Source organism: Dicentrarchus labrax, unplaced genomic scaffold, assembly GCF_905237075.1.
Source record: "Dicentrarchus labrax unplaced genomic scaffold, dlabrax2021, whole genome shotgun sequence".
NCBI classification, from domain to species: Eukaryota; Metazoa; Chordata; class Actinopteri; family Moronidae; genus Dicentrarchus; species Dicentrarchus labrax.
Window position 1 is genome coordinate 13,847,065 of NW_026136720.1, and position 14,308 is coordinate 13,861,372.

A 14,308-nucleotide genomic window follows, 5' to 3' on the forward strand; every position below is an offset into this window, starting at 1 on the left:
GAAAAGATTTTATTTAATTTCTATTTACAACAAATCATGCAGATTTCAATTATTATACACAATCATTTCACTGTTTTAATGAATATCTCTTTAATGTCAAGTAAAAAAAACGAAAATGTCATATACAGACATATATATGTGTTTTTTCACTGTTTACTCACAAATGCCTGATCTAAGAATTGTGCATTATACAGATACAGGCACTTTATAGAATAAAATAAACACCTGGACTCAAAGAGCAACATAACCAAAGCAAAAATACCACTACATTATCTTCTAAACATTAAACTATTTTGAATTCACTTGTCATTCATTCTTTCGTTACACTAAGCTCTTGAACATATCTAAGATTGATTGAGACATGTGTTCTCATCCACATCATGGTCTGCCTCTGTGTCCTGCTCATGGATAAAACTGTAGCGCCGGTATACTGATCCACCTCTGCTGGTGTACACCACATCCACCTCGTCTCCACTGTCCGGCTCGGGAACACCGTGGGGCATGTTGATGCTGGCACTGCCACTCAGTCGCTCATAGCTCTGGCTCCAGCAAAGCCTCTTCCTGGCATGGGCCTTGACCAAGGTAAACACAGCCAGTGCCAACCCCAGTGCTAGCAGCAGGGCAATAGGCAAAGCGGCTGAGGTGTGCTTCAGAGCTCTAGATGACATACTCAGGTCTGTTGCCTGATTGTGTCCTGACTTGGGTTGGGGGGCTTCCACACACAGAGCTAGAACATGAAAAATGAAAAAAGCCTTTTAGTAAATGGGTGTATCCAAAACAATCCTGTTTCTTATGATAGTCTGGGTGTCTACCTGAGCGGCTGTCACAAACACAGCAATCAGTATCATTCCCTCCAGTCTGACAGCAGCGGGCACATCGGTTCTCCACAGCATGGAGAGCAGAGTCCCGGTGACAGGTCAGACACTGGTCGGGCCTGGGGCCGGTGCAATGCCTACATGAGCTGTCACATGGATCACAGGTTTCCTACAAATGGGACAATTTCACAAATTATTGTACTGGAAAAAACATGTCAGATGTAGAAATTAGGCCAGTCAGCAATGGACTGTTTAATAACAGAGTGAAAAACAGAGACTGAGTTTTTTTTATTGCTTTCAATTAGTTAAGAGTGGGCTTGCTCCCTTCATATAGTTGGTATCGTTTAAAGAGTTTTTGTTGTTTTTATTAGTTTCAGTGTTAGTTTTAGGGTTTTTGTCAATTATAATATGTGGGTATTTGTCAGGGGCTTTAAGATCTAAGAAATTCAGAATAGGTATAACAATACAATCACCTTGGCCTTACAGTCATGTAGACATCCAAGTCTAAAAAAACATAAATATATATATATATATATATTACGATAATAACTTGTGGTCTGCACTTTGTGTTGCTTATCGTAGAAATACGCTACAAAATGTAAAAAAACTTGATTTCCTTTCTAGAGTATTTCAACAATCAAAGGTAATGTTTGGAAAAGATATCCTAAGATAGTTCTTATTTAATTAAGCACTTAACATGCTCTTTATCATGATTAGAAGTGGCCTTGCCACAAAAGCAGACCTGGCTATCACACAATTGTAAATGACTCATAAGAGCACACCTCTACTGAAAAGTAGCGTCCCTCCTCACAACGCGGATAGCAGACTTTGTCCTTTAGAGTGCTGCCCCAGTCGCATGTAACACAGCCCTGAGGCGAGGCATCTGCAAACACAAACATGCTCATATGATGTGACTTAAACCGTCTGTTATTGACATAGTACACTATTACGGGCAATGGCTTGATGTTTAACGGTCAAAACAAACCAAAATAATTGAGAAATCATCACAGAGCTCCTTCATGTGTACCTGTGCAGGTCTGACAGCTGGTGTGGCACTGTTTGCAGATGTCATTTAGATTATAGAAGCGGTGTGGGCAGCGCTCAACACACAGCTTGGTGCCTTGTAGCTCCAGAAGAGGAGGTGAACAGGCTCTGCAGGACTCAGGCCCTGGTCCTGTACACAGCTCGCAGGACTGGTCACATTTCTCACAGTGGGAACCCTCCCTGTAATACCTGAAGAAATGCATGAAATTATCAATATTAACAGTCAGAAAAACATTTTTATTCTTGCAGACATAATACAAGGAAATCTCTTGGATCTGAACTGAAGTGTTAAAATAGTTGAGTTACCCTTTAATGGTGGACTGAAACCACCACCATTTTTGCAGAAATAAAAATTAGCAATATGTTTGTATGAAAAATTTGTCACAATTAATGACAACATTTTGTCATTAATTTTATGAATTGTAAATAATAGTTTTCAGAGTAAGTCCTGCTCTGTGTTTTTACGGATCCTTGTGTTAAAGGGTGGGGATGAAAGTCAACAGTTATCTAATAGAAGCAATGTTGAAATACAAAGCAAATATTAGACTTTGTACCCTGTTGGACAATGTGTGACACAGAGTTGAAGGAGACGCAGGTGTCCTGGAGAACAAGTGAGGCAATCTCTAGCTGATGCTCCTGTGCAGGTGGAGCAGGCGTGGTCACAAGGCAAACAAAACCCCAGCTGTGTTCCGTCAGCCTCCTGCCTTGTGTTGTACGTACCAGCCGGACACTCGCTCACACATGTGCTGTCTAGAAAAACAAACAAAACAAGATTTATCGATTTATGAGTACCCACTCTGGCACTATTATTCTTTTTCATTTAATGAAGAGTTGTGGCTGTCATCTTATATGATTCTGCATTGATTTAATAACTAACATAATGTTAGTTATTAATGTGTTGACGGGATGAACAAGGCAGAACTCAACAAGGGCACAGTACAGCAGCTGGACAGTGTACAGTGCACACATACTGGATTAATCTAGCGGTTTAGCTTCAAAGAAGGCAAACGTTTAATATTATACTCATATTAACAACAGCACATTTACCCCACAACACACATTCCGACGTCTTTCGACAAGAAACATTTAACTAGTGATGTTGGTCAGTAAAATTGTACTTTCATTTCATTATTTTCATACAGGAAGAAAACTCTAAAACTTCTATTCTCGATTCTTCCAAGTCCAAACGCAGTAATAATAAAAAAAAAAACGTTATTACTGCCATAAAAAATATACTGCGTAGCGAATAATAATACTCCCACACATTGTCCTTTCTTCTTCCCTGCTTTTTATCTGTTAGTCAGACAATGAGACCAGGTAGCTTAACTGTCTGTTGTGTTACATCCACGTCTTTCATTATTGATAATGTTCCATCAATATCACACATGTAGTAAATCTTCAACTTCTTTTAGTTCTTTAGCTTTGACTGGCACTTCAACTCTTTTCAGTGCTTCATTATAAATAGTTATTTATATAAAAAAAAAACAATTGAAGGCTCCAAAGAATTGAAATATTTTTTCCAAATGCAATTTTCCAAGCGTGTGTAAATGTAACCGTACATGTATGTATGCTACCATCACTCTATCCAGCTGTTGTTAACTGTTGATCAATCACATGCAGCTGTTTAAGTGAGACAATGAAATATTCTCAGCAGAGCAATATGCAGTTTTCATAGTGTACTGAGGGCATCAACTGCAAAGACTAGTTAACAAAATCCATGACTCTGGCTCAAATTCCTTAGTCATTAGTCATCGAGGCTAAAAAAAGCTGTTATCAGGTCCCTGGAAAACCGATAGTTTAGAGATATGTTGTTTTGCTTTGTTATATGCCTGTACTTTTAAAGAAATCAGCTTCTCTGCTGATTTGAGCTTATTTTACACCCTGAACCACATCAGTGTATGCTGTTGAACATTGGTGGAAAGTGCTCACTGTGAAGGTATTTGGGGACGGCACAGGTCTGGCACGCATCGTTGCCTGGACCCTCACAAGAGTAACAGTGCTGGTGGCAACCCATGCAGGTGAACTGGTCGTCATGTAGGTAGGTCCTTGGTGGGCAGTCTGTGTCACCCGTCACGCCACACAACAATGTGTTTGGATCCAGCACAAGTCCCTTCTCGCACTGGGTGCACTGGTTTGCGTCTGAGCCGAAGCAGCTCATACAAGTCTGGTGGCACTCTGCACGCGATCAAACAAATGAAACTGCGTCATTGTTATATCACTACATTTATAAAAGAGGGTGTGATCACCACCATGTTTCACAGATAAATGTGTTTTTAAAATACATATTGTATTTCATTATCACTAACCCTTACAGATAATACACGGCTGTGACGCTGTTGCGGTTGTAGACATCATGGATTTAGTACTTTCTGAATAATAAGCAAACATGCAGCAAACATGTCGTCTTTATCAAACGTTTCCAATATCCTGAGCTTGTCATGGAAGAAATCTGGGCCTCTCCTTACTTTACTTTGATAACCTGTAAGTTCAGGAACTGATTTTTCTGATCAACCAGTTATATTTAACCCTTACAACCTTTCCTGTTAGGCTGGATTTCAATTTCACCGGCTGCAAATCTCAGTATGGCCCCTTTGAGATTTATCACTTCAGAGATAAAACAAACAGGTCTACTGTACAGTATGTATGTATTAAGAGGCTCACCTTGACATTCCATAGCTTCAGTTTCATAGTATGTACTGGTGGGGCAGTCTTTGGAGCATGCACCCTTATAGAGTTTGGGGCTAAATGTTGAGCAGGTCTCACAGTCATCCACCAGGGGCCCTGAACAGCTGCCGCAGGTCGGGTGGCACTGACCACAGCGGCCCTCCTCCATGTCCTCATAATACCCAATGGGACAACTAGCCTTACACACACCATTCAGCATCAGGTAGAGGAAACTGCATTCTGAAATGATATGGAGGAGGGGTGGTGCCGTTGTGACAAGAGATTTCAATTTGTGATACAGTGTCTTATAATTCATTTCAAAATGTCATCTACTTGGAATATTTTTCATTTTTAAGCTTAGGTGCCCACAGATCTAATAACTCACTGAAACAGGTCCTGTCATCTGAGCAAACGTCACAGTGGAGGGGGCAGCGTCTGCAGGTGCCATCGTCTGCAGGGTATGTCCGCAGTGAACAGTTGAGTCTACATCTTCCACTCTCTAAGTAGTGGCCATCAGCACAGGACAGACACTGTGACTTGATCCCGTCACATGTCAGACAGGAGCCATCACAGGCTTCACATGACCCCTCTGCTGTCTCTAAGAAACCTCTGAAATTGGTCAGGAGATTTGTTAATGCATGAATATCGAAATACAATACAATAATTGCAAAGGTTTTCCATCATTCTACTAACTTAGCTTATCCAATTGCTTACTCTGGGCAATTCGACCAGCACCGCCCCTTGTGGAGAAAAAGCTTATAGTTGCTTTTGGAACAGCTGATGCAGTTATCACTGGTGTCTACGCAGGCCTCACAGTTTGGCGAGCAGTCCTCACACAACTGAGTGGCAGAGTTTGCATAGGAGCCGGATGGGCACTGCACTACACAAGAACTGTCTTGGTCCAAGAAATATCCTGTTATGCAAAATTGCACACACACAAACACACACACACAATGCACAAAAGAGTTGGGTTTTTGTTTCAATGTAAATCTTGCTATGACTGCAGAAAGTAAATATTTGTACCTTTGAAGCACGAAGAACAATCAAGTGCTTGTGGGCCAAAGCAGGTCATACAGGATGCATCACATGCATGACATTCCCCGTATTTACCTGAAATTAAATACAGAGTTACCTCACCTCATACAAACATCACATTGGACAGAACAAAGGGAGATATCAAATCCTGTTATAACTGATGCTGAGTTGAGAATCTTGTTTTAAAATCTGTTTTACCCACTTTCACCTCTAGAGGGAAGCATAATAAACTGTAAGCATAGTATTTGTGAGTCACAAATGATAGGAAGTGATGAATAATAAGGTGCTTGGTGGCACTGAATGCTCAACAATGACAGAGTGCAGTACAGCCCACATTGTATTTTCAGAGTGTGTGAAACCTGCAACATATTACCTGCTATTACAGGTACATCTCTTGAACCACTGTTACAGCTTGATGTGAAAAAGATGTGTGAAATATGTGCATTTTGTGATGGTGGTTTACACAAAAAATTATGACAGAATACATTTGGACTTACTGCTGACATGAAGCATGGAAATCTGAGATATCATTAATGCACATAAACCATTTATGTTCAAATCTGTGTATGGCCAATGTGACCTGTTACTGACATAGAAACGGTACGGCATTGTGCAATGCAGCGCAGTGCTTTGCGGTTAGAAAGTCAACAATGGTCAGCAGTACGTAATTTCGAAAAATACTCGGCGAAATGACTCCTGACAATGAATGGCAGACAGATCCAGTCAAGGATGTAAATAATCAAACAAATGAGCCGGAAATACAAATGATCAACCAGATTACCCTGTATTGTTAATGGAGAACTGTATTCCAATGCTGTTGCCACAGACACCAAAGAGGAAGCTGGCGAAGAGCCCTGTGCTTGAGTCAGAGGAGCTTTTCGCAATTGCTCCACTGAAATGGCTCTTGAATGAAAGGTGATGCAGTACATATGCAGCAGGGTGACACAGTGAGTGGGAGACTGTCCTTCAACCTAGAGGCCCTTCAGTAGGGTTCAAGCCCCTGTCTCAATGGCAAGCATCTACCATGCTAAAGTGTCCTTGAGCAAGACACTAATTCCCTCCAATTTCCAGGCACACTGTGCTGACCTCTGATGACCTCACACAGGAAAAGCAATTATTTTGATCAGGGAATCAACCAGTCAAGTATTGTGTTATTCAGTATAATCTCTGACTCCACTGTCCCGATACTCATTTGCCATTCAGTGCTTTGTTTTCGTGTAAAACATTTTATCACATATGACTCACCAGCCCGTGAAGTTGCTCATCTCTAAAACAAAAAGAAAAATTACCAAGATTAACAGCCAAAAATGAGGCCTCATCGTGGCTGTTCTTCTTACCGTCATAGTACTGTCCCAATGGACAGTTGACCAGAGGGCACTGTCCATGAAGAGGAGGGTTCCCCCCAAGACACAGGTCACATTCTGTTGAACGAGGTCCGTGGCATGTCTGGCATGAGCTGTGGCAAGACTGGCAGCGCCACCCACTGGAGTCACTGAAGGTTTGCTGTGGGCACTGTTTAATACACTCACCTCCTGACAGGGCACAGCAGAACAGAGAGGACTTGACATTTTCCAGTACAACATTTTATTATATATATCAGCAAATAGTGGTCTTGATAAACCAAGCAGAGACAATACAGTACATTATATCTATTTACGACCTCGCTATCTTTTTTTAACCTGTATTAATTCAGGGAAGTCTCACTGGAAGCCAGGCTATCTTGTGCAGGCTGCGCTCTGATCGCAATCTGTCACCGAAACATAGATCATTTTAAGAGAGCAACACCAAAAAGTCATTTTAATTTGCAAAACATGTTGACTGATGTGGTCTCAGAAAAGATCTGCACATCTCTTCATTTTGTCCACAACTATTTAAATCCTCTGTCTGCTCTTCCAGGATATCTTCCCTGTCCAAATTCCATCCAAATTCCCAGCCACAAAACAATGACCTAGATCCTTTGTAACAGGACCTTGTAGCTGAAGGAGAGAATAAGCTGATCGTCTGTGGTGGATCCTGTCTGACACAATGTACAATCGCATTGCCAGTCTTAAAATAATATTGATAATGTTTCTAATAGCTACAGGCTTTATTTAACATCTCAGCCATTCTACTGAGATGCCCATAGAGAACACAACTTAACAACACAATCCACTCCTTCTTTGCATAAAACTACATTTGCATATCTCATGTTACAGATTTGCTGACATGGGTATGATTTGCAATCCAAATGAAGACTCAAGAGTGCCACCATCATCTTAAACAAGAATGATTGATTACTCTAACACACAGTGATTTAAGAGTATATTAAACACAAACTCTACTAGTAGTCGTACTAGTACTCATTTGTCTCCTTTAGTATGCTACATAATTTAAACAGAAATTGTAATTTTTTGCTGCTGGTACCATTGAGGAAGTAGCCAGGCTGGCAGGCAAGGCAGCGTGTGTTACCCCTGCAGTCTGTGCATGGTGCTGGACACGACAGACACACACCCCTGCTCCTGTCCTCAAAGGTGCTCTGGGGGCAATGCCTGCGACACTGGTGTCTGAAACTGTAAAGGAAATGGTTAATTGAAACCTTTCATTAATAATCTAATTTTCTAAAGCTATGCTTGGTCCATGTGTGTGAAATGAATCAAAAAATGGTTGACAAAAACTGGTTGTCACAGCTATTACACATAAAGAGGCTCTTTTTTCTAATGCAAACATGCAGAACAAAGCTATTGAATTATCAAAGACATGACAAAAACTATTGTGATTGAATGACACTTTCAAAGCTTTACAGTGGATGAAAAAAAAAGGATATTGCTGCAGGCAGCCTTTGCCCACATGGATGAGTCTGAAGCTTGACGAACTGAAACCAGAGGAAAGACAAGAGACACCACATGCAAGAGGCAATCTCAACATGCACTGAGTCAGTCCACAGCACACCTGCAGCTGTATTGTTGACTTCAATACAGTCCTCGGCCAAAAGGTGCGCTCAATCAAACATCAGTAAGGATGGCAAACAGAGATGAAAACATAATGTAGGCTGTTTTTCCTTCAAGCCTTTCGTGGCTCTATTCTTTTCTTAAGGCAGAAAGTTAATTGGTGTTTTATTTGTAGCCCATGGGCATGGGGAGATTTCTGTCATTAACCTGTCCTATCAGTCCTTCGGGGATTAACTGAGCTATTAAACATGAGACGGCTGTCCTAAAAAAAATCCAGCCTAAAGGAGTTGAGATATTGAGTTGCAAAGATGTCACATATAAAACATTAATGCAAGAATGACTCCTATTTTACAGACTTCCACTCTAAATGAAACTAATTAAACAGCAATAAGCCCCTAGCTTATATAGTACAACATCCTCTGTTGCCTCTTCTGCCACCTCCCTACATGAGAGAATCTGACCACTGACAGCACGGGCTGCACTTCCTGCTGCGTTGCCGTGGATTTGGTGCTAAGATGCGGTGGTTGTTTGAGAAGGAACAGCTGGAGGCGCCACACTGCATCCATCAACTCACTCACAATAGCAGCTGGTGCAGACCAGGCCCTGTCTCTGGCCTGGAAACAGTACACTACTTAAGAATCTGCGGGATGTTTAAGAATTCCTCTGTGCCAATATTAGACTATCCATTCCAGAAGAGCGCATCAGCATTTCCAAAGCAACTTTTGTTTAGGGCTGTTACTCCTTGAATTAGTTAAGAAAGGGTAAAAATAAGCTCTATGTGGTCCCTAAAGTTAAGAAAGCTTGAGTAAATAAATAATATGAACTATATTAAGTGTGAATCACAGCAATTGTTTGGTTTAGCTGCACTTAGTTCCTTAGAGAAGAAGTTAAATGTCAATAAATACCAAGCATCCATCATGCTGCAACTCTTTTTAATGCTCAGTGTTTTATGCAAGCCCAACATATTCACAGTTAAGCCAAAAGTGTCTAACTTTAACATTTTTCATTACCACTAGCAAAACCTCAGTAGCGGAATTTCTTTAAGTGCTGGAAACTGTCACAATCTATCACAGTGAGGCTTCTTCCTGCTGTTCGAGATCGCCCAATGCTCTATTGGGGTTCTTTTATTGGTGTTTGCCTCATAGTAGATGTAATAAGTACTGCAGCCACAGGAATTACTGAGGCGACCTGTCATTCTAAATCTCTAAAACCATTACTATTGAAGTAAAAGTTACAGAAGTAGGTTTACAGAAGAAGACTCAGTATCTCACTGCACCTATGTAACAGCAGTAAAAGCAGGTGAGTGCACTGAAGCGGTGGATTTTCCTTCAACCCTCTCCTACTGTGATTCACACGAGCAGTCAGTTAAGTCAAGATGGTGCGCCCTATATAATCACACCTGCTACTGGCTATGCTTTCCACTTATACTTGCTCTTTTTTTCTCTCTCTTCTCCTCTCCCTCTCACACATAACATAAAAACACACTCTGTTAAGTATCTCTGTGAAGCAAACCACTCTTGTGTGCTCAAGCCGAGGTTCAGGTAACAGTCTAGGACTCGGAATGGAAGGTAACCTGACTCACACAGTACCTGGAGGCCTAATCTCGGGGGAAAAGTACACAATTGGAGGTCTGTTCTAGCTTTGTAACCTGTATTAGACACTGGTCCAGGAGATTTGCTGGTGTAAACAGAAATACGAGTGAAATTAAGTTTCTCTGAAGTGAAGAATTATTAACCACATTTTCTAACCCAAATATATGGATATGTACATTAACCCACATCTTTGTCTCGCAAGGCAACAGCAATGCACATAAAAACAATTACAAGGTCATTTTGAGGTTAGTTATTTCTTGGTAGCATGTTTTGAAAAAGACAATAAAGACTGTATTTACTGTATTAACTGTTGATTGATTGAATAATTGTTTAAATCAATTTATTTAGGCAAGAATGCCAAAACTTGAATATTCACTGGTTTTCTTAGTCTTCCATGACTGGAAACGGAATATCTTTGGATTTTGCGTGTTGGTCAAGCAATTTAAATATGTCAACTTAAAGTCTGGGAAATTGCAGTGGGCATTTGTTTTACTATTTTTGGACATTCAATAAAAAAAACTATTTGTCAATTACTAGAAAACACACAGATCAAAAATTAGTAGTAACCTCAGTATTAAGTGTTAGGTCTTTAAAATAATACTTGAGAACGCACTTGATTTTATAGCAGAGGCTATGGGAAGCCAGAAAAGTCCACTTATCAAAGATAATAAAAAACAAAGAAAAAAACTCACAGAAAATAACCTTCAACACAGCTGTTGCAGATTTCAGGGTCCTCTGTGTCAAATGAGAAAAGGTGATTAATTAGAATTCATGCGGAGGAGCAAACTCATGCAGTAATGGCTAAATTTATACAGTGCGCTGTTATCACCAGTGCTTTAATGTACATCGCAGATCCAGCTTACATAAGGTAAAGGAATAGTATGGGGCTGATACAGCAAGCATGTGTGACTTACCTGTGGAACATGTTTTGCAACCCATCTCACAGTTAATGCACTCTCCTGTATCAGGGTCCTGCACCTGCCCTGAAACAAAGAGACCCAGCATAACAAGCTTGAATGTCTTTCTCTTAAGCTACAGTCAACTCAAAAACTCTGCTTTACATGTACCTATTTCACAGGACGTCGTTTGGCAGACCCCATTCTGGAGTTTGTAGTGTTCCCGACATTTGGCACATATGTTGCCATCTGTGCAGAGTTCGCAATTGGCTATGCAGGGCAGGCAGGAATAGTGACCCCTGTCAGGATAGAGTCCCCGGGGGCAGTGTGTCCGACAGCGACCTTGGTGGAGGAAACGTTCCTGTCCATCTTCATCTGAGGAGGAGGAGGACCTGTTATCATACTATATTTTTTCCTCTGATGAAGATGCTATTAGCCATATGGAACTCCTGCCAGGAAACACCTTTTCCAAAAGTCTGGACTCTTCTGAGAGTGAAAATCAATGAGCTTCTCCTAATATATACAGAGGTAGAGCCAAATGGGCCTGGCGATTACATGGGATGAAGGAAAAATTAAAGGACATGCTGCCAACTGTGTGAAATTCAGTGCCTTCAGCAAATTACAGCATTGATGCACACTGCTCTGGAGAAAGATCATGTGGCTTAACAAGTGAATCAGTGGTAATTATTAGGAAAGGGAGGATTCATACATTTCATTACACATGCATTACTGACAAAAACAGAAAATAAGTGGCAGAACAAATTGATGTTAAAGCCATGATAGACCCATGGCTGCAGCCCAGCATGTTGACTGTAGGCCTGCAAATAACAGATCACAGTGTAAGACCATTTTCTGACTGATGATGCTCCAACTTATGTAAACAAGGGCAATCAGAAGCAGATGAGAGATCAGAGCTGTGGGCAGAGACAGAGTCTTGCGTCTGCCCTAATGATTAATACTCTGCCACCTGCCACTAGCCTAGCTGTGGCACCTGAGGCATCTCTGGAAGCAGCTGAGTTACAGCATTGTCTCATCTGCTCAACACTGCACAGAGGATGTGCGAGACAGGGAGGAGACGTGCAACAAGCTGCTGCTGCCTTTCTAACCCTTACTCTCCCCTCAACCTCAGCACTCGCAGAGAAATGTGGCTCCTATATGACAACAAACCACAGAGCATGAGGAATGAGGTAGAGACATTTTGCTTTTGATGTTCTTTCGCAAGAGACATCACACAGCTACACAGGGATCAGATGCCAATACTGTATAGTACTAAAGTATACGCAACAGAAATCATCTGCAGAAATGTACATTAAAATACAGCAAGAGAGACAGACAGACTTGCAGCTTTTGCAGGTTAAGCCCAGTGAACTGCAACAGTGATACTTCTAGCCCTAGGAGATATTTTTTTTCCTTTCCCTCTGATTAACAAAGGCCCCATTCTGACGTGATCAGATTACACTGTGAAAACCCAGGAGGAAAATGATCACACCTTCATTTCTTACCAATTTCAAAGGTGCCCCTGTGACAGAAAAATCAACATATTTCACAGCCAATCTGTGACTGTTTAACAAGAGTAAATGGTAAACCAGAACTGAATGCTCCTCCTCTAATTTAAAAAGCCCTCAAACAACTTTGCTTTACCATTAAATAGGGCTGCTTTGAAAGAGAAAACAACAACCCTCCACCTCCCTTTCAGCTGGATTAATGAGTCCGTGACATGGCTTTGTTTTAATCAAGCACCAATGGACCCAAACAAATCAAAGCAGGGCAATTATTTCAATTGTGAGCTATTTGGTGTTCATGTGTTGCACATTTCATACAGAAATGACGAGAAATGCGTATGAAATTTGTCACATGATGGCAAAGATATTGCCTAACTTTGATTAAGCCTCTATTTAGCTCTTGATAATTTATATTATTTTCCTTCCACAAACTATGCAATACAAAACATTACTTTTATAAGCCGCCATAAAACATATTGTGAGATTTAAGACTGGAAAAGCCACCCACGATTAGATACCGTGTTTAAGTCTACGTGCACAGGACATTTTTACTTACCAACTCCACAGGTAGTGCATTTAAACAGCTCATGCCCGTCGCACTCGGAGCAGGTGGGGTGACAGAGGACACACTGGTTCTTCAGCATAAACTGTCCTCTCGGACAGGGCGACGAGGGCTTACATCCAACAAATCCTACACCGTAGAGAAAGATCAGAAACGCGGCGAAGGAGCTCATGGCCGTGCAGTCAGGTCAGGACTGTCTCCAAAGACGCAGTGTCCGTGCGGCAGGTACGCTGGCGGATCGATATATGTGGGGCTCTGTGAACACCAGCCCAGAAATAACTTGCCGGACCAGTTCGTTCAAGTGAAACACGCTGACAATGAGCGTGGACTGCGGTCAGCATTTGGTACATGAACCTAAGAAGAAAGAGAGAGAACAGCCCAGTGTTCTGTGTCGCGGTAGATAGATAGATAGATAGATAGATAGATAGATTTAGCAAGACTAAAAATGAATACACTGAAACAAAAAAATAGGTAAAAACAGGGATATAAAAGGGCTAATGTAAAAACCCATCATTAAAACTAAGGCTATAACATTACTCCAAATTAAAAACCAGATTAATAAAATAGAGGTTGCCATTACACAGATTAGGGGCATAAAAATGTCTTGGGACACATGGGGGTGGAGGGTCATAGTGATCTGGTTGTTACTTAAAATGAAAGATAATCAGGACTAAAGTCATTTAAAATATGTTAATGGAAGTGGAGTGTCTGTTTCCGGACTTTTGGTACCAGTGTTGTGACAAACCACAATACCAACTAAAGACATAACCTACTTGTAATGGCTGGCAGCAATTACTGTCTGGTACTGTCTGTAACTAGGATAATGTTATTTATACCATGGTCTGGGTGAATACTCGATTCTGATTGGCTGCTGGGTGTCCATTAATGCCTGACAGGTGTCCATTATCAGGAATTAATGGATGAGAACTGTATATAGTCCACAAGCAGTGGACAGAACTGTCCAAGTGTTACAAGGGAAACAGAGTTATGGCTTTTAAAAACTTTAGATTTTGATTGCAAAACACTGTGTGTCAGACGGTTCCAAACTCCACGTTACACGTCCATTAATTTCTGATAATGGACACCTCATTGGGCATTATCCCTTACATAGGCCTATTAGTGGTCCAAGATTAAAACACTGCTTGTGGACTATATTGTTTGTTGGAAGAATATTTAATTGCTTTAACTATGTTTAATGAGAATCAGATTCAGATTCATTTTTATTGGCCAGGTACGTATGTGTGCACATACAGGAAATTTGACTCTGCTTG

At 41.0% G+C, this 14,308-nt stretch overlaps 1 protein-coding gene across 1 annotated transcript; it reads right to left on the reverse strand.

Annotated features, from left to right (window-relative positions):
* Positions 1-65: 65 nt before the first annotated feature.
* LOC127352999 (proprotein convertase subtilisin/kexin type 5) lies at positions 66-13,396 on the reverse strand. The gene is made up of 16 exons (XM_051381926.1): positions 13,032-13,396; positions 11,145-11,348; positions 10,992-11,060; positions 10,770-10,812; positions 7,962-8,107; positions 6,896-7,090; positions 5,547-5,633; positions 5,238-5,436; positions 4,909-5,132; positions 4,521-4,763; positions 3,789-4,034; positions 2,414-2,609; positions 1,843-2,048; positions 1,598-1,698; positions 813-984; positions 66-727 (listed from the first exon to the last, which is right to left on the reverse strand). Exons 1-16 carry the CDS (start codon positions 13,207-13,209, stop codon positions 345-347), a joined length of 2,892 nt encoding a protein of 963 aa, XP_051237886.1. The 5' UTR covers positions 13,210-13,396; the 3' UTR covers positions 66-344.
* Between the last annotated feature and the right edge of the window lie 912 nt (positions 13,397-14,308).